This window comes from Aythya fuligula, chromosome 3 (assembly GCF_009819795.1).
Source record: "Aythya fuligula isolate bAytFul2 chromosome 3, bAytFul2.pri, whole genome shotgun sequence".
NCBI lineage: Eukaryota > Metazoa > Chordata > Aves > Anseriformes > Anatidae > Aythya > Aythya fuligula.
Window position 1 is genome coordinate 823402 of NC_045561.1, and position 21004 is coordinate 844405.

The following is a 21004-nucleotide window of genomic DNA, read 5'->3' on the forward strand; positions in this document are numbered from 1 at the left end:
TACGAGTTTGTTTATGTGTGTCCATCTGAAAAATTGAGTGTTAAAAGTAAGAAGATTTTTGACATTTGTTGTCACATTAACTTTAGAGCATTATATTAGAAACTTTGAAATCCCTTTACTACATTTTGAGGGAGTCTGTATGGTTCTGGTGATAAAAAGAATTATTTTCCTGGAAAATGCAAGGTGTGGAAACTTCTTGAAACAATATTTATAATACATGCTAATCAACAGGTATGAGCCAGCTCTGCTGTAGTTCATCATAATGCCTTCAGGTCATGCTAATTTATAAAGGTCTTAAAACAAAATCGCTTTAATACTATAAGTGTGATACTCCAGGTAATTATCTTGTGGGTAGTTTGTTGCTGTCTTTTTTACTGTTCTTGAAGTAATCAGCTCCTGTGTGTCCGTACATTAGTGTTTCAGTTGGTTATTTTTTGCAACTTCCATAATTGAGTACTAAAATAATTGTTTCATCTGCTTTCACAGGCAAAAGAATGCAATGGTGTCAAGGCTTCAATCGATACAAGCAAGCCTAACCCTAATGAGGTTGAGTTTGATAATCTATATTTGGACATGAATGGTATAATTCACCCTTGTACACATCCAGAAGACAAGTAAGGCAGTTTTTTGTATCTATCTTTAAATAGGAATTATTCATAGCATTTCACGTGTTAAATGAAATAATCTATGTTTTAGGCCAGCACCTAAAAATGAAGATGAAATGATGGTTGCGATTTTTGAGTATATTGACAGGATTTTCAACATTGTACGACCAAGACGACTTCTATACATGGCTATAGATGGAGTAGTAAGTATTGATATATGTATATAGTTCCTGGTAATAGCTGTTGTCAGCATTAGGATCGATGACATCTGCTATTATAAGATCCTTTATGAAATAGTTTCCTAAAATGAAAAACTATAAGTAAAACGTGCTGTTAATTAGATTTAGGTGAGGGTATTTAAAACCATTTGTGAGTTTTGTTGTCTGTGGGTTTACCTAGGCTAACTGATGTAGTCTATTGCAATTAGAACTTTGCTTCTACAACGCAGGAAAATTCCTTAAGACGGTAACATTGCAACTATTTCTTATCTTCCTCTATTCTATGGCTTTAGTAATGATTTATGCAACAGTCTTGTTGCATAAAGATGAAAGGGAAAGACCAGAAAACCATTTAAGCACATGCACTTGAAACAGGCAGTGACTTAATCATGCTATGGAGTGTTTCACAGGCTAGCTTTACCAGGACATTTAAGACTATCTTTTTCCATACCTTTTCCCTATCCCACCTGGCATATCAGTTGGTCTGATGAAAGATGCCACCTTTTTGTAAAACCTTCACTTTACTGAATTTATCTCTATCCAGACTGTGTTGTCTCAGTGAAAGACACCAAAATACCCTAGCAGACTTCTGGTAGGTCTGCTAAGTTTTGGCTGTTTGTCTAGGCTTTGCAGTTTCTTCAAGGTAAGATGAGCATTATTAAATAGAAAGATTTTTACTTGCATTCAAGTGCAGGAATTAGTGAGATATTTGTCTCTATAAAAGTGATCCAAGCTAAATGTTGGTGTATCCTTTTAAAAACCCCAACATACCTGCATTAAGTAATAACTAAGTACCATCTGCTGTAGTCTTTTTATTTGCAAAAGAGTCACGAATACAATTTTACGAAATTATTTTTGGAAAAAGGGTTATTTAATAAATAATTATTTTCAGATACGTGGCCCTGCAAGGTTAATTTGTTCTGTGAAGGAATCTTTGAATTCTTGAGCACTGTGCATTTCTGAGATGGTGGTAAGAGATGTGCATACTGCTGGGTTTCCTCACTTAGAAGCTGAAGAAATGTATTTTAAAAAAAATTGTCCAGACCCCTGTCCTGCCATATGAGTGTTAGTAGTGGTGACAGGGGAGTGAGAGAACAGAATCCCAGTTTCAAAAGACTTGTCTTAAAAACCAGAAACAACCAGAAGATAGAAAATACTTGGCTAGATGCAATAACTGACGCATTGTGGTACCTGTTAGGCTCCTCGTGCAAAAATGAATCAACAGCGGTCAAGAAGATTCAGAGCATCAAAGGAGGGCATGGAAGCTGCTGAAGAGAAGCAAAAAATAAGACAAGAAATTCTGGCAAAAGGTAAAGCTGTGACCACATCTGGTGTTTTTTGTGTTTTTTGGTTTTGAGTGCCTCAGTAAAGGGTTGTCTTGCTCCCTGGATATTTATCTGTGCCTTACTAGAAGAAGAAGGGTATAGTAAACCTATGGAAGGATGGATCTGTTCTTTTCCAAAGTTAAGATCCAAGATAAGAGTGACATCTTGTTTTACTGTCCCCCTGCCTGAAATAGATTTGTGTTGAGTGTTTTTATTTTTTTTATGGAAAAAAAAGAATGAACAGAAGAACAGGGATAAATGTAGTAGTGGGACACTAAACAAAACTCTTAATAGAAGGAAATCCATATCGTAGGGCTTAACAAAAAGAGTCACAGCTTAAAAGTAGGGATCGTGAAAATAGTACGGCACAGGAATAATGAATGAACGGCAAGCAAGTGTAGTTACTTGTCAGAGTGGAAACTGAACTCAACAAGGGAACAAAGCACAACTTAAGAGTGACAGTAGCATGACTTGAATGAAAGCAGTGTGTGTAACTGAAACATGCTGGTTGGTTTGGAGAAATTAATTCAGGTGACTGTGTAGGAGGAATGAATATTCCAAGTGAGAGGGCCATTGTGTAACCTAAGTTAGAAATAAAAAAGGGAGGATAAAGACTTTTAACGCTTTTTCCTGTAGCATTTCTAGACTATGAAGGCCCTTTATGAAGCTCAGAGATTAAAGAAGTTGGTGTAACCTTGTTTGGGACCCCAAGTGAATAGATAGTGGAAACATAGGGGAGAACAAGTAAGAAAATTTCCTAATGTTTTATCTCGTTTAGCAAGTTCAGTTTTTTTGAGACTTCTTTCATGATTTTCGCTAGAATAGGTAGTGAAATCGCTTCTCTGAAGCAACAAGCAACATTTATACATGTAGGAGTATCATATTTTAAGATGAAGATAATGTAATGGTAAGAGCTGTTTTGAAACAAAGTAATTTTTCACTAAGTGTTAATTGTTATCAGGGAAGCGTTCAGGGTTTTTACAGAAGTAAACCAATATCGAACACTCAAAACATTTTGGCATGATAAAATGTCTTTATTGCTCTAGGTGGCATTCTTCCTCCAGAAGAAGTGAAAGAAAGATTTGACAGCAACTGTATTACCCCAGTAAGTAATCTTGCACTTTAACCAGCAATTGCCAGTGTCTGGATGATGGCTTAATTTATTTTCTTCCGTCACTTTTTAGGGAACTGAGTTTATGGACAATCTTGCTAAATGTCTCCGCTATTACATTGCTGACCGTTTGAACAGTGACCCAGGGTGGAAAAATTTGACAGTAAGTTTCACAATTTCATACTTAAGGAACATTTAGGTGATCTATCAGGCTATGTTGGGATATGATTGAAGAATATAAATTTAACAGATTTATCTCATCTTCTGGCACCATTGTTATTAATAATGGGCAAACTTGCACATTTTTCTGGACTTCAGGTATTAGGGTGAAACGCATAATACAATCTAAAAGCACCATTTGTTTTGATTTCATTTAAGAGCAATGAAAAGATTTGATATGGGGAGCTACAATTTGATGTAATGGGAGACAGTGTTTTAGGAATACTTTGTCATCTTGGGGACAAGTGTCAAGATCCACCGTATATGTGTTCTTTTCACTATTTTTAACTTGTTTGTTACCTCGGACTACATTTTCCCTATTATTCTAACGATGGGCAACAGCAGACGATCAACTTTTATGCTTTCTGGACTTTGAGATTCTCCCCTCTAGTTCCTCAACAACTCCACCCACATCGAGTTCTGTTTCTGACAACAGCCCTGTTTTTGCTGATTTGTACAAGAGGACAGAATAGTTAAATGCAGATGCAGCGGTCTCTTATTTTCTATAAGTTGACTGTAAAAGTGTTGTAATTAGAGAGCAGTTGACTTAATTCTTTCCATCAGACATGAGGTTTTAAAACCCTAATGTCTATTTCAATTGCCTTAATAATATATCAAGAAGCTAATGATGAGATAATTTCAGTGGTATTTGAATCAACTTGTCAGCTTCATCCTACAATTAGTAGAGGAAATGAAGGTCTATTCATTCAAACTCTTAAATAACTTATTTTTATATCATAATATTCTAGTTGACACTACAAATTAAGATTTCAGATATTTGTAAATCGGATTCAGTATAAAAACTAATTTTTATTTTTTTTAACTGTGACAGCATAAATTGTTTACCTAATCTGTAAATCTTTCACAGGTAATTTTGTCTGATGCTAGTGCTCCTGGTGAAGGAGAACATAAAATCATGGATTATATTAGAAGACAAAGAGGTAAACTTGAAATAAATGTGATAGTTTTGTTTTAAACTAAGGTATTGTTAATAATTTGTCTTACATGACTTTGGTTCGCTAAATGTAATTTTCTTTTGTATAGCTCAACCAAACCATGACCCGAATACTCATCATTGTCTGTGTGGGGCTGATGGTGAGTTCATGGCTAGCAATGTCTTATCATCAAGAGACAACATAAGGCAGCTTAACGAGTTGGGCTGTAGTGTCTAGGCTTTCATTTGTATTTGTGTACCTAAGCTAATTAATCTGTTAATTTTTCAAAAACTGTGTGATACTTGGGGAAAGATCTAGCCCTGTCCATGAGACTGAAGGGCCAACTTTCACTTAGTTGTATTTGTGTTCACGCTTGCTTAAATTAGAATGTATTTGACTTAAGGCTTTTTCTTTTTCGAAAGAGCTAAACTGTTGATCCTTCATTGTATTTTACTCTTCTCTTTTGATTGGTAGCTGATCTAATTATGCTCGGTTTAGCTACACATGAACCAAATTTCACCATAATTAGGGAAGAGTTCAAACCAAATAAACCCAAGCCATGTGCTCTTTGTAACCAGATGGGTCACGAGGTTAAGGATTGTCAAGGTTTGCCTAGAGAAAAACAAGGCAAGGTAAGAGTTTTGATATTTCTAGAAATTCTTCTAATTTGTAACCAAATTTATGCATTGAGATCCTCAAGTTATTCTTGCTGTCAGTTTTGCAATTTGTCAATACAAATTATGTTGCTGGAATTACCTGGATTTCCTTCTATATTAATAAATAAAGATTGTAGTTCTGTAGCCTATAAATACTATGTGGAACTTAACTTCCTCACTTGTATTGGTTTGCTTTCTTTTTCCTACTCGTGAGAGAAAGCAATCAGTCACTTAACAGATACATAAAGTATCAAGATACATTCTTGCATAAGAACTTGAGAACCTGTGCTTATCTCTCTCTTTAAGTTCCTTTCAGAGTAAACTGTAAAATTGAGCTGGTTAAACGTTAAAGTGAGCTTGGATGTAATGCAACTTTTGCCTTTTACTGTAGCATGATCAGTTTGCAGACAGTCTTCCTACTTCTGAACAAGAATTTATCTTCATCCGATTATGTGTTTTGCGAGAGGTATGTTGATGCAGTTACAACATCTGTTTTGTATAAATAATGTTTTTAAACTCTATGCACAAAACTTTCTGATGTCTTTTGTGCGTGTTGCAGTATTTAGAAAGAGAACTCACTATGGCCAGCTTACCTTTCACCTTTGATTTTGAAAGAAGTGTTGACGACTGGGTCTTCATGTGCTTTTTTGTTGGAAATGACTTTCTTCCTCATCTGCCATCTTTAGAGATCAGGTATACACAAATGTGTTCACTTTTTCTGTATATATAGTACAAGTATATATACCATATATGTATATGGTATATATACACGGTATACATATGTATACCATATATAGTATAGGTACTGTGGTTTTAAATGTCAAGTCTCATGCTTTTGTTTGTTTGTTTTTAGGGAGGGAGCAATTGATCGCTTGGTTAACATATATAAAAATGTGGTGCACAAAACTGGGGTAATTTTTTTCTCTTTTTTAAATATCTGGGTGCTTACCACAAAAATTGTTTAGATTTTTAATCATTTTATTTTGTATTTTACAGGGCTACCTCACAGAAAGTGGTTTTGTCAACCTGCAGCGAGTCCAGATGATCATGTTAGCTGTTGGAGAAGTTGAAGATAGTATATTCAAAAAGAGAAAAGATGATGATGTAATTTTCTTGTTACATTATAAGAGTTTCTTTTTGTTTTGTTTTTTTTTTTCATGACTTCTGTTAGGCTGCGACATTTCTCTAATAGAGTATGAAAAAACCCTGTTATCTCTAGTGACTTCGTCTGTATTTGAAAATGAGTTGAGTGCTTCCAGTTGATTTACTTTTTCCTGGACTGCAGGACCTGTTTTTCTGGTTGCTATCCCAAGTAACAGCAAACTAAAAACTGTATGTGAGTTCTGTTACTGCCTTGGACTTCTTGAATAGCTGCTGTGAACACTAAACAAGGAATTATTCTGTACTTTGCTGCAACCTGTGGAAGAGCAAGCAACAGGCAGGGGTGGAGTACTAAATAATAGTTCAAAGTGCATTCTTGCCTTGCAGCACCTCCTGCCATTTTAAATGTGTTCAGAAATTATTTGTGTTTTGGTCTGCCTCTGCAAACTTTCTGTGCCATTTTTGGCACATGTATTTTGATTGCAGTGTATTCATTAAGCACAGGATAAAGAAAATTGTCTTTACTATCCAGTCAAAAAATGGTCTGCCAGTGCTGGCAAAATGTTTTATTTATAATCGCCCCAGTCTATGCTACTCTTGAAATAAAAATGCTGATTTGTTGTTCAAGTTCTCAGTATCTTTGGTTCAAGATCTTTCCTTGTGCCTCATCTTTTCCCCTTTCTAGAACTTTCTCGTTTGTTTATTGTTTTTTTTTTTTTTTTTTTTGGCAACTGTTCAAGTCCAGACAAGGAGCTTATGTATGTGTTACCACTTAGAGTCCTTTGATACCTTCATGTCACCTTGAACTTAGTCTAGTACCTAAGCATAGTAGGTGATAGAAATCAATCAAAATTATGGGGCTCTGAATAAGCACCTACTCTTCACCTTTTTCTGTAGGTTTTCAGTGTAAGGTAGAAGTTTCTAGCCCACTTCCATTGGATTTACAGATAAAAGAACTGATCTTTATCTTATTCAGAACATTACTCTAAACGTTATGGTCTTCTTGTTGGTAAAGGATTATAGTATCTTTCCAAGAAATCTGTATGTTTGACTTTATTTCTCTTTATTCTTTACATAGGATAACTTCAAAAGACGGCAAAAAGAAAAAAAAAAAAGAATGAAGGTAAATTGATTTCTTTCACAGTGCAGAAACTTAGGAAGAATTAAAATATGTACTGTAGAATATGTTGAAGCTGCAATTGTAATCGTGATATTTTCTGGACTGTGTAAACTAATTTTTAGTGTTTTGGTTTTTTTGGTGGCTTTTTGCAAACTGGGGCTTTGAAGGAATTGTGTATTACAGGTTTCTTAAGGGGAAGGAAGGAGAGAGCTGAATATGTTGGCTGATACCTGTATGTTTTGTCCTTCAAGTGTACACAGTTATGCACTTTCATGATGACTTAATGGTTTAACATGAACACTGTACAAGAATTGCTTTTCCATGTTTTGATAGAAGTCTTCTCAGCAACCCTATTGTTTAGGCAGATAGAGTATAACATAAGAGTTTAGATTTAAATATGTATACCCGTTTGCGTTAAATTGGTTTGTTTGGTTAAAGACACATTTCTAACAGAAAAAAAAAAAGCTTACCCCAGACTTATAGTTACCCATTCTGCCTGCAAGTAAGTCAGTGTTGCCAAATATCTCATAAATGTAATAGAGAAGCATTAACTGTTGTTGGAACATTTGCCCTTTCTGATCCATGTAAGCTGAATTCTTTAAAATTGTGATTGGAAAGATACTGAGTTTTCTTTTATTCGTGAAGTGTTCTGATAGTTTTAAAATGGGTTATGGTATGTTTGGTTCAACATAGGTTTTCTCTTGGTTAGGATATTCATGTAAGTGCAGCTTCCAAAATTTTCAAGGTGCATGATATACCTACGTGTACTCAGAGTACTATAAGTATTCTGTATTTATTTTTTAAATTAGGTATTTTCATATTATCCCTGTTAGAATGAGAGAGGTTATGCACTTTGCATACAAAGAGTACAATGTTCCTAGTAAGCCAGATGGAATCTCACTTCCCGAAAAAACTGCCTTTCAGCCCAACTAGAACATTAGCAACAAAAGTGTTGTTTGTTTGTTGTTTTTCTTTCTGAAAGAGATTAATAAATTACAGGAATGTTAGGGTCTCACGTGTCATCTTATGTCTGGCTAGGATTGTTAAACATAACTAATTTAAACCGAACTGAGAAATGTGCTTGTTTATGTAAAGTACTAATCTGAAAATTCTGAGACATGACCATGTTGCTGTGGAGATTACATTTCTTTTTCAGTATTCCAGTATGTACTTATTTTTTAGAGGGATCATCCTGCTTTTATTCCCGGTGGTCAGTTTTCCCCTCAAGCTCTGGGAAATCGATCCAGTCCTCAAGCAATCAGTAACCCTAGACAAGCTGCCTATGAGATGAGAATGCATGACAGACCGAATTCTGTAAGTAGAAGTTTAAAGGTATTTATAAATAAAAAGGAAAATAATTATATCCTGTGTAATTCTGGACAACGTTTTTTCTAACCTGTCAGGTCATCTTGAAAAGCGGACCAAGAAATATGTATTTTTCAGAGAAATGGCTTTTAATACTCAATCATTGTGAGACTACTTAAATAAAATGGTGTTCTTTATTTTAATGTTTGAAATAGTATTGCTCATTAAGTCGTTAAGGGAATGCAGATGTGGGGTGAATGCATCTGAATCAAATATGGTGACTACTCAGCAAACCACTTTGGCATTTGTGGAGTCAAACCTTCTGAGAATATAGTTTTAGAAGCTTCATCAGTAGTTTTGTGCAAGACACAAACTGATTCCCTGAGCTGGAGATGTTCTTTTAATACATATATTTTCTGTTTACTGCTTTTGGAATTTGTGACATCTCTGCACTCTGACCTGTTTGGTTATTAGTTTTCTGTTGGGACTTCCTGCCTCTCAGTACTGTGAAGAAATAGTAAAACAGGCTGAGAATTATTGAGGTATAGCTTGAAGCTGTTCTTTCATATCCAGACTTGCATGCTTGAGAGGACGTATGTGAAACGCACATAAAATGTGTGCATTTTGTTTGTTTCAGCGATTGATGTGTGTACAAAGAACTTGTTTTAATCAGGAAACTGAAAGACCAGTATGTACAAAAAAAGATGCAAGCTGCCATTTACCAGTGTGTGCACAAAATATGGTATCATTCCCCACCATGACTTTTCCCCCAAGCTGTATGTCTCCATTATATTTCAATAAGTTCTCAGAATTTCTAGTATAATTATAATTTTCAGTACCTTTTTTTTAGTAAGAGCTTTAAACAAAAAATCAGTCTTCAATAATAAACATCTGTCTCCTAGAGCACTTTTAAAGAGTACATGTATGTTTGTGTACATATATAGGTAATACCTAATTTCTAATACCTTGGAAAGGTATTAGAAGGCGATGGGTAACTGGAAATAAGTTCAATGCTCTGTTAGCGGTCTCAATTGTTATATTGTTATTAAAGTTAACATTCTTTCTGTTCATAATTTTTCATTGAAATACTGAATGTATTTCTGAGAAAAGGCTCTTTTCATCATGAAGATTTACTTTCTGTCTTTTAAGTCTGAATAAATATAGTTTGCTTTATTTAAAATACAATTTCTGCTGTTCTTCCCTTTTTAATCTTGAAACTTTTGCACATGGGTTAAGCAAATCAGTTCTTTTATGGAATCTATGTACTTGTTGAGGTTTCTTTTAAAATGCCAATTCTTATTTTATTGCAGCTATTTATCTTCACTTTGTAGAACTGAAAATGGCAGACTTTTTTTTAAGACTATCATATTAAAATACATAAATTTGAAAGGAGGTCAAAGGATCAGTTGTGAGAAAACAGTATTTCTGCCAGTTTTGAATTACAACCAGTATTTGTATGGTACTCTGCATATGCATTTTTCACTGTCACTGTAAAATGAAGTTGTAACATGAGCTGTAGGACTAAAGACAACAGTTGTATTACAAAATTGGAATATGTCAGTGGAATGTCTTATCATTTTATAGTCTTGTTTGTTTCATCATGTTTTTTTTTTTTTCTTTCTAAAATACAATGAACTTTTTGGCTGTATAAATCAGCACCTGCCTTCTAATAGAAAGATGTGTCTTTTCTTTTGCTGCTTGGCTTCATAGCTTAAGGATTGTGTTGCCTTGATTTTTTGAGGAACTAAAATGATGAGTGTGATTTTTCTTTATCAAATAGCTGTTAATTTTAACTTGAATTTAAAATGTCTAATAAATCCTTCCCCTCCCCCCCCCCCCCCCCCCCCCCCCCCCCCCCCCCCCCCCCCCCCCCCCCCCCACTTATTTGTCATAATTATGACCCTAGACAACTTCATCTCCAAATACCAGTCTCAATTCTGATGGCTCCCCATCCCCGGCAGGAGGAATTAAGCGAAAAGCTGAAGATAGTGACAGTGAACCTGAGCCAGAGGATAATATCAGGTGAAGCCATTTTTTGTAGCACTTTGTTAGCAAATTGCTGAAATAGATGCAGTCTAATTAATGCCATTTAGCTTAGAGCAGCAGTGCCTTCAGATGCTTTTCTATGATCTTTTTATCCACCGGTAATTAATGTGGAGGGTTAGAATATTCAGTGAATTCCAGTGAGATGTGTAAGCTATAGCTGTTAAATCTAAGTATCTAGATTAGTATGCTTGCAGGTTTTTCATCCTGCAAGCCACTACTCCCTTTGAGACCATGCGCTAGATTGGCCTAGACATCCCACTGTTCAGCTTTGATTATGTGAGCTGAATGCCTCTGTTTTCAGGTTGAATTTTTGAACTGTTTAACCCACAAAATTCAGTTGCACTTTCATGTGCAGCATTATTTATTTTGGCTATCACAATAGGTATTCCTCCATCTTTGATTAGTAGCAAGTTCATTTTTGGCTGCAATAAATTTTAAAATATTGTTCCCTAGATGATTAAAGGATAGGAATTTTAATAGAATTAACTGACAGTGAATTACCAGTGAGTGTAAATTTATCAAAGGTTTAAATCAGGCTATTACCCTTTAAGTCAAGGGTGAACACCTTGTAATCTTTGTTGAAGTTGCTGTCCTGATAAATGCAACCGGTGGATATTGTATTCTGTTGAGCCAGGGGACATATTTAGTCATGAGGAAACAAAAAGGGTTACTTCATTGTGAAGTACTGATCACTAGTGTACTGTAGTGTTGTAATGACATTTGTTGCATCTAGCCAATTTGATCTTCCAATAAGATAATCTGGCTGTCATTCCTATTTTACTTATTATATATGCAGATCTGAATGAATGGGTTTTGTCATTGTATTTTCTATATTGATCAAGCAAAATTTATGTCTAATATCAGAATAAATGTTAGTGTCATGTTTTGCATTTGAATTCTAGCAGAGATGCTAAAAGAAGCTTTAACAGTGTTTTATTTGTTCATTTTAAAGCAACTAGCATGAATTGTGGGGATTTATAAGTAGTAAATTTTTTCACAAAGGTGGTACTGACAAGCCAGTGGATATACTACATTTATCTGCAATTTTTTAGTTCTGCTATAGCTCAGAATATTTATTTAGATCCTTTTCTGATTGAAAAATACTTATTTGATTTTCATTGTATTGGGAAATGTTAAACAAATGAATTTTCTTAGACTTTTAAAAGTGTGATTTGTATCAAGTTGTATTTAGATGAGGGTGGAAATAGATTTAAAATAATCATTTTCAGGTTACTAAGTAAAAATGAATGCATAAGTGGACTGGATACAGAAGTTGTTTACAAAAATACCTTTTGTAATTAGAATGACTTTAAAACTAGCCCAAATAGTTCTAGTCAGCTAGCAAATTTGGGTGTTTGCTGTATTGTCATCTTACGGAAAGGATTTTTGAAGCTCTTGTAGGAATCCAGCTTGCCAGGGAACTCATAGAGTCTTCTGCATGGACTGCAGATGTTCCTGACTCTTTCCTTAAAGACTTCAGCACAAGCAGCTCTTGTCCTTGCTTGTCTGGCTATTTGTCTTAAACTCTTGAACATGTCCCTTGTTTTTTCTACCTCCTCATCAGTTTGAGCCATCTTTGAGCTGGCTCAGGTTGAATATAAGTACTATCCCTGTACTGGTCAACCAGCTTGAAATGGAAGCAAGGAAAAGATTCTTTCTGCAAAACAGATATGCATCTTGGGCTGGTGTTTTTTGTTTGTTTGGTTTGTTTTTTAAATAAGTTTAAAGCAACCTTTGTTCACTTTTAAAGGCTTTATATACTATATCTACTGTGCTATGAGACTGTCATGCCTAAGTTTGAGCTGACCTGTCTGAATTACATACAGAATCTGTAGGACACATGTAACCTGACAGGTCAACTCAAAATTAAAGGTGCAATAATGACAAATTTTGAATTGCTGAGAAAAAGATTATACATACAAATGAAAATCATTATAGGGCATATATCTGATTTAACCGGTTTGTAACTTGCTTTATTATAGTTCACTTAAATACCGAAATTCACATGCAGGTTGAGATGCGTGTATAAAATGCATGCACCACATGAAAAAAAAAAAAAAAAGATAGCTTTGTGAGGAAGGCCAGTTTTTGAAGCATGACATCATGGTTGAAACAAACTTTAAGTAGAGCTTAATCTGTTATTTAAAACTGGCTTTGTAGATAGCAGTTTCTAAACTGAGCCAGAATTTCCCCCAAGATTTCTGTGTCTGTTAAAGCTAACAAATGGATGTTTTATGTCCATGTTAATAGCTTCTTGCCTGTGGCACAGTTGTTCTCAAAATTCACATCATCTCACAAACAATCAGGAACACGGTAGTTGTAGTGAGCTGATAGGTGTCCTAGGAAGAAAAGCTTTGTAGTCTGCAAGCGGTGATGCCTGCTGCTGCCCATGACATGCATTCCCCCTGCTCTTTTTTTTTTTTTCTTTCTCCTAGAGGAGCCTTGGGTATATATTATCATTACTTTTCATAGTATACCTTTTCCTGGAAGTGTGGCATTATGTTGTGTTAGAACTGATGAGGGATTCAAATGCTTGTCAGTGATGAGCATGCAGTTGTTTTCCGTGCCCCATCCCTAAGTAGACATAAGGGGGAGCTGTGTGAAGTGTGATAAATAGTGTCTGAGACTGCGTTTCTGACTCCAGTATCCCCCTCTGGCATGAAAGATGAAAATCCCTCTGTTAAAAGGCACTCATGTAGTGCAAGGACAGCAAGCACCGGGTTCCCTGAGTTGCAGATAATTCTGCTGGTAGTCATAGCTTGTGTGAAAAGCAATAGAAAAGTTGGTGATTATTATTAATAAATAATTAATTTGGTTACTGGCCCTCTTCGCTTGGGAAGAGTAGTAAGAATAGAGGCTTAGTGTGCTGCAGGAGATTAAACCACCTTAGATAAGGAAGAAGAAGAGTGTTTTTGTTTCTAATGGAAGAGTTGAAGAGCAAAACTCAAATATGAATTTTGGTAGTAGATTCCTGATAAGGAAGATGAAATTATGGACTAGGAATAATAGACTGAAGAATTTGAAGAATCTTGACAGTAGCACCCTCATTTTGAAAATGTACTCTGCTTCTAACTAGGACTTTGAGGATGTATTGTCAGGATGATAGCTTCAAAATTTCTGTGGATTTTCCGTATGTTAGCCATTGGATTTTATTATCTTGCTGCTGAGTATCAGTTTTCATGCTTTCATTTAAATCAGTATTAGTATAAAAGTGCGATTAAAGTAGAGAGTTATTTTGCTTTAAACTTTGATTTAGAAATGTAAATTGGCATATATTAACATGTATTGACATCTATTTATATTTATTACACAGGTTGTGGGAAACTGGTTGGAAGCAACGCTACTATAAAAACAAATTTGATGTTGATGCATCTGATGAGAAATTTCGTCGTAAAGTTGTACAGTCCTATGTTGAAGGGCTTTGCTGGGTTCTCAGATACTATTACCAGGTACTTAAGAATTTCTTCCCTGGAACTTTAGTTTCCTTTTTGTGTCTGCAGCCTTCCTCTTTCAGGAAATAATAACTTTTCATTGCTTATTTTCACAAAGCAATCATTTTCTGAAGATATAAATGCACTCCCATTCTATTTGACACTTGAAGTTTGAATGCAGTTTTTGTTTCTATCGTACAGTAACAGTATTTCTTAGTTTATTAAGAACTGATGCATGTTTTTTCTTTGCAATACATGGCTGGTGAAATCGCAATGACAACGAGCAAACAAAGGACAATGCCTGTGAAATCCTAGTAAGAATTTTGAAGGAACAGAGTCATGGTCTTCTCCATAGATTGTAATAATGTTCCATGAAGTGCTTTGTGATTGAAGTAATCTGTATCTGATTTAAATCTTTTGATAATTGAGATGTCAGATTGGCAGGAGATTAGTTAGACGTATTGGCGTTTGTTGCACTGATGGTTAATAACTAGTTTCGTGCTTTGCGAACAAAGTAAGTTATATTTTGTGTGTGACCTGGGAATAGAATGTGCCAGCAAATGAAGTTTATCTGTCTCAACATGGTGTGTAGTGTGAATGCAGTGCCATGCAGACAAAAGTGCACGCTTCTCATAGGCAGCTCGTACCTGTCTGACTTAAAGTACAGGCGGGGCAAATATCTCACATGGATGCAAAAAAACATAGTTTTATATAATATGATTTTTTCCTTCCCTTGGAACAAAAAAGGGGGCATTCTTTTCTCTTCCGCTGTATTTATCAGAGTTAGGGCTCTGACTTGCATGTTGTGGTGGATGAAAACAATAGAGCTTAAGGCTTGCAAGTTTGTTGCAGCTGATCTGCAGGAGAGCTGAATTTAGCTGTGCACATCCTTGAGTAGCTCCTCTGGCCACCTGGAGTTAGTGGCCACCTTGACATGCAGAAATTCCCATGATCCTGCACGCAGTTAAGGTCTGCTGAAAGCTTACTGTGTTCCTGTTAATTGTGGCAAGATGTATTCCTAGAACTCTATATGTGCCCGTGTGTCTGAGTTGTGTAAATAGATTAGCTATAGATGTCTGCTGGAAAGCTGTGAGTGCAACCTTCAGTATTGCAATGGTTAAAAAAGAAACAAACAAAAAACTGCAGAAGACAGTGTGAATTATAAAAGAATTTGTGAGTAGATGTTCGTGAGAAAATACTTATGAGATCAAAATATTTACATTCATTTGAGCTTTGTAAAAATTAAGGTTCTTTTATTCAAATGAGTGTGATATACAGTCATTGCTCTGTGTTGAGCATGCCACAGCCTAGTGTAAATATCATGGTGTGTTTTTTATAACTGTTCAAACCTTGGTACTTCTGAGAGACTTGTGTTTTTTAAATGCCACAATGCTTTAAATACAGGAGCTGATAAACTGACAGATACCCAACTTAAAACAATACAAGCAAGTCCCTATGCAGTGTTCCCTAGTTTAACACATAAAACCCATGTAGTTAATGAGATGTATGTGGGTGACTCCTTGTTCTCCGGAGTTTGTAGATGGAAGTAACTGATACACACAAGGATTAGATTATTATAGCTGCAAAGAAATAATCAGTGAGGTTGATAACTTCAAGTTTCATGCAGGACCACAGTGCTCTCAAGAAAATTGAGGAGGAGTGCAAATAAGATCTCAAGGAAAAGTGGCTGTATAGAAGTATTTCTTGTTGAGTGAAGTTCCAAAGGAAACTTGAACATACACAAATGTTTAAGGCTTTTGTACTGCTTTGCTTTGTATTCAGATTACTCTAAAAGAAGGCAAATCTCTCTAGACCTTGTTAAAAAAAAAAATAAAATACCATTGCTGACTTAAAACAGTGTAGCAATGAAATGCTTGCATGTGCTTAGCTATACTTGCTGAACAGAGCTATGTGTAGGCAAGATTCTACAACCTGCTACAGGTGTGGCAGTCAGTTGTATCAATATGGAGCAGCAGGCAAATCACTTTTGGCCCCTATGGAAGTTAGATTAGCAAACTGTTGGACTGGGGAATGTCAAAACAGGTTTGCTTGATTTTTTGTTTTTGTTTGCCATGGTACAAATTGCTTTCCAGTATCCACTGTTCATTGTCCATAAAACGTCTGAAAGAATGTTATGTGCATTTCTACTCCTATAAAAAAAGCTAATAACATAGAACATGCACCACTAGTAGAAACATCTGTTTCAGGGGAAAAAGATTAACAAAAAGCACATATCCACCTGGCTTCTGAAACAGACTGAAACCACCTGAGGAATTGTATCTGATATTAAAGTTGCTGTAGGTTTTATACCAAAAACATCACGGGAGGAGCCTCATTGACATTACTTATTCAGAATTGGAAGTCAAAATAGTAGGCATTGTTTCAAGTGCTCCCTGCTAAGATAGCTAGCTGAAAAGGTGAAAACTTGACTTAGACCTTGTAGAGCCACATTTCCTTTAAAGTGGTTGTGTTCCGATGTGTTTGAGTTGATTTTTTTTGTTCTTCTTTTTGAGGATTATTTTATGACTTTGAAGTGAATGCACTTTATATTTACCAGTATTCAAGACGAAAGAGTGAGAGGGAAAAGCAAAATATTACCTCAAGTGCTTGTTTAATGTTTTTACTGAATAGAAGAGTATCGGTTTAAAACAATACTTTCCAACCTGCAACTAATGCTGTTCAGATGGAATGCAGTCTACATTGTGTGAATGTCAGGTTTCTCTGTCCCTCATATTCCCAAGTTAGCAGTGGGATTATAGCTTTGAAAAATGGTAGCGCAAGTTCTGTGCTGCCAGAAAAGTACCTCTATTCCTGTTGAGACCACTGTAATGGCTTTCTGAGTTGCACAATTCCTACTGTTTATATAGTCATGGGAGAACTTGAGAATTCCTCCTCTGCGTTTTCTATGTTCTGAGATGTGCCAGCAGCTTACACAACTTGGAAAATATGTCCAGTTGCTGTAAGCTCCTTGACCTTAACCCAGGGGCTGGTTAACTGTATGGATTAGACTGTGTTTTCCTGCTCTTTGCAAGACACTTGTTTGATTTTATTGGATTTCTTGTGCGTGGTGTGTGTGTATGTTTTTTCTAGAGTGGGAAGAAAAAAGCGTGAAGTACGTTACAGTGTCCCTGAAGTTCAGTTTTAAGAACCTTCTGTAAGGTGTTTTGTTGTTTGTTTATGGTGCTAGGTCCTGTCTCTTTGGCTGTCTCCCCTTAGTGACTCAAACCTAGCCACATAGCAAGAGTACTTTGGCAGAGAAGTCAATCTGCTGTTCTGTGCTTGCTGAGGAAATGCCTGAGGTCTCCATTCACTGTCCAGTGATCTCACTCGCTCTAATCTTGGCTATGAAAAGTTAAGCCCCAACCTGAAGTCCAGAGTACCTTTAAGAGGCAAGAGCTCTTTCTTTTCTTAACAACGGGGGATTCCTCTTTCTCCCAGTTGACGCTGGGTTAAATTTTGTCAACTTTAGTTACTGGGCTACATGATATTTTTTTTCCTTTTGCACTTTTGATTTGCCCTGATTTTGCTTGTCTTGTTTTGCTGTCCTAGGGTTGTGCCTCCTGGAACTGGTATTACCCTTTTCACTATGCCCATTTGCTTCTGACTTTTGATGGTATTGCAGACATGCCCTCGGATTTTGAGAAGGCTCAAAGCCGGTAGGGCATTGTTTATTCATTTATGATTTACAGCTCATTAGGAATGTCCTTCATCAACCTGATACTTTCAACAGTTCAAGCCTCTTGAACAACTTATGGGAGTATTTCCAGCTGCCAGTGGAAACTTTCTGCACCAAGTTTGGAGGAAGCTCATGACAGATCCGGTAAGAATCATTAGCGTATTCCCCTCTGTAAGGCATCCTCCTTAGCAAAGGGTCAGCTACACAAAACTAAGTACAGCTACATAGCGAAGCTCATAGTATCTGAGCCAATTTCATAATTGGTTTTAATTATTTTTTTTTGTTTGTGTTTTCTCATATACAGGAATCAAGCATAATTGACTTCTACCCTGAAGATTTTGCTATTGACTTGACTGGGAAAAAAATATGCTTGGCAAGGTAAAATTTCAAGTTGCTTCTTTTGAACTACAGTACGCTGACCTTAGTCTTAGGAATATATGTTTTAAAAAAAGAAAAAGAAAAAAAAAAAGGAAAAAAAAAAGAATAAAATGGAAAATCATCCTAGTGAGATAATGACACACAAAGTAGCAAAGGTAACTTGTGTTACTTGGTGTGGGGGAGATGTATTTTGCAGCAGGCTTATTTTTTTAAAAGAAATTTGTGTGAAGAACAAATTATGTTTGAGTAACTGATTTAGGATTGGCAATGATTAGTAGTAATTTTAGCAGTCATTCTAGATCTGTTAATTTGGTCCTGAAACTAGATTAATCATTTTCTATTTTTATCAGCCTTACTATGTAATTGTCTCTTGTCTCCTTTGCATTTAATTAATGGGATTTTATTCTGTTCAATCAGTGGCTCATTAGTACCTTGTGAAAAATGCTGTGGGGAATATAGAAGTATTTGAATACATACAAAGAATGAAAAAAAAGATACTGTATTTAATGTGGGTCTCGTCTTTTAGAGAATATTAGTTTTAATGAGCTGCAAATTTTCTACCTGGTATGTAGCCACTAGCGTAAACTCTCCATTAGTTGTAATAAATAATGATTTGGGCACAACTGAAACACACAAAATTCTATCTGAACATATTAAAAACCACTTGAGGACTTCAAACACTGGAACATGCTGCTTAGAGAAGTTGTGGAATCTCCATCCTTAGAGATAATCCAAATCCAACCGGACATGGTCTTTGGCACCCTACCTCTGGGCCCCTCTGCGACCATACTCGAGCAGGGGGTGTTGGACCTGGATGATCTCCAGAGGTTCTGGCCAACATCTGTGATTCTGTGGTTCCTCCTCTCCCAAATCCTCTTCTGCTTGAAATAGCCAGTCAGATACACTAGTGCCTATCATGATAGTGTTCCAAAACCAAAGAGAATACACCTAGGTATTAAGAGATGTGTGTTGCTTAGCAGGTTTTCCCTCTGTAACTTGAAGCCCTTCCCCTAGGTTGTAGTTACTGGCAACTTTCCTCAATCCTTATGTCTGGTTATCAAATTTACAGTTTAAAGCGGTAACGTTTTTAGATAGCTTCCAGTAGCTTTGGTAATCTGTGATGTTACTTTTGATTAATTAATGCTTAATTGCGTTATAAACTTTTTCTAGATTGGCATCTGGAATTTTCATGTTTAAGTGGCAGTTGTGAAACAAGAAATATTTTCCAAGCTAGAAGTATCTTGATTAAATATTTTCTAGTGCTTTTGATGAAATGTTTGAAGATCTTCCTTTTAGAGTTGTGATTATGCTTCTAAAAGCTCACCATTGATCCTTTTTGTAATCTCTGGAGTTAAGAACGCTTCCCATTTTGTTGTCATTCTGCCAGTGGGTTGTGAAGGTGAAACTAAAGTGTTTTCTAGGGTAGGCTTATTGCTGTTTCCCCTCAGTAGTAGTTATGTTCCAGCTGAAACTTGAACATGGCTGTGGTCTGGTGCTGTCTTTGATAAAGCAGTAGTCAGTCAGTGTGGAGGTTATCCTCCTGAACTTGGTGATAATGAAGAGCAGTGCAGCGTTCTTGCTTGGTGTGGTTGGCAACAGAAGTCTGTATGGCTCTGCGCCTTGCTCCACAGTAAGCTAAATAATATTCTGACACGTTCTGTCAGTCTAAGTACTGACTTCTTTAATGCTTTTTCATGGTTTCTTCCAACCTGCTTTTGTAAGAGAGGTAACAAACTTAAACGTAATGTGTCATTACATTTAAAAGCCAAGTTTTTGGTTACACCCCTTCCTTCTTCCACCTGCTCCAGGATAATAGTATAAGTTTTAATAAAGCCATGTGAAGACCAAACTTGCAAAACAAAAGTGGTGCAGGCAGACCAAGTTGTAGATAAGGAATCCATGCCTGTGGAAGTTCAGAGTCTCCGTGAATGTTATGTAGCGGAGTTTAATGACAAAGGTTTCTGAGGTCTGCCTGCTGGTGTAGAACTGTTACTAGATGCAAATAGGAAACTGTGAATGTTATCAGTAGGAAACCTTTGCTGTCATCTTGGTCAGATAAAGCTCTAGTGTTTATGGTAAGGGAAATAAAGTAAAAAACTAAAATAATGACTCCAAATTCCTACCTTTAGTAAGGATAACAGAATGAAGTCTTCACAGAACTTTTGTAGTAAATTTCTTAGTGCTTTTTCAGCATTGATAATAGAAGAAGTATACTGGAGCACACCAGGGAAGGCTACTCTCCAGTTTCATCAAATGTGATTAAGAGTGGGCTCATAGAAATGTGAGATGTGCTGCTTAGCAAGGAATTGTGATCCTGAGAGGAGCATCCATGTTATTTCAGAGTTGAACTAGTAGCTGGTATGAATAGTCCCTAATGGATAATATAACGTGTCACCTCATCGCTGAGCTTCATGTGATTTCTTCCCATTACTGTCTCCTAACAAATTGAACAAAGTAGCATTGAATTATTTCAGGAGAGTAGCAAATGAGATAAATAGTGACTGTCCTAATGAGCTCATCTTACTCCTAAATGTAGCAGGTATGGGTAGTGGATACTTCTTGAGTGTCTGGCCCGGACTGTGGAGAGGGAGAAGGAGAAGAGGGATGCTCAGATATAAGCATCCCCTTCCAACCTGTACTACTGCTGAACCACATTGGGTGGGTTTGTTTGTTTCTCCTAAACAGCTTGTGGGGTCACAAACTGAAAATTTAGGCTGTTTGTTTTTTCTGTGCTGATGTGACAGTTCTTTGTTGGGTAAAGAATTTATTGGGGCTCTCTGTCATATCTTTTCAGCGCTACCCTTTTAAGAGCTCCTGCTTATCCTTCCTGAAGCCATAGCAGCTCAGAATACAGCAGTTCAAAATCTTTTCTTTGTGA

The 21004-nt window shown here is 36.2% G+C and overlaps 1 protein-coding gene across 1 annotated transcript in view; it reads left to right on the plus strand.

The window, feature by feature from the left end:
* The window catches only part of XRN2 (5'-3' exoribonuclease 2), a 50047-nt gene that overhangs the window by 4006 nt on the left and 25037 nt on the right, over positions 1-21004 (plus strand). Inside the window, 21 exon segments of the mRNA XM_032183646.1 lie at positions 487-614; positions 697-808; positions 2022-2133; positions 3195-3253; positions 3333-3422; positions 4347-4419; positions 4523-4573; positions 4888-5045; positions 5461-5535; positions 5629-5762; positions 5923-5980; positions 6066-6173; positions 7249-7293; positions 8473-8604; positions 10502-10617; positions 13955-14090; positions 17622-17712; positions 17715-17728; positions 17803-17892; positions 18053-18103; positions 18105-18126. Coding sequence (XP_032039537.1) covers positions 487-614; positions 697-808; positions 2022-2133; positions 3195-3253; positions 3333-3422; positions 4347-4419; positions 4523-4573; positions 4888-5045; positions 5461-5535; positions 5629-5762; positions 5923-5980; positions 6066-6173; positions 7249-7293; positions 8473-8604; positions 10502-10617; positions 13955-14090; positions 17622-17712; positions 17715-17728; positions 17803-17892; positions 18053-18103; positions 18105-18126 — 1855 coding nt within the window.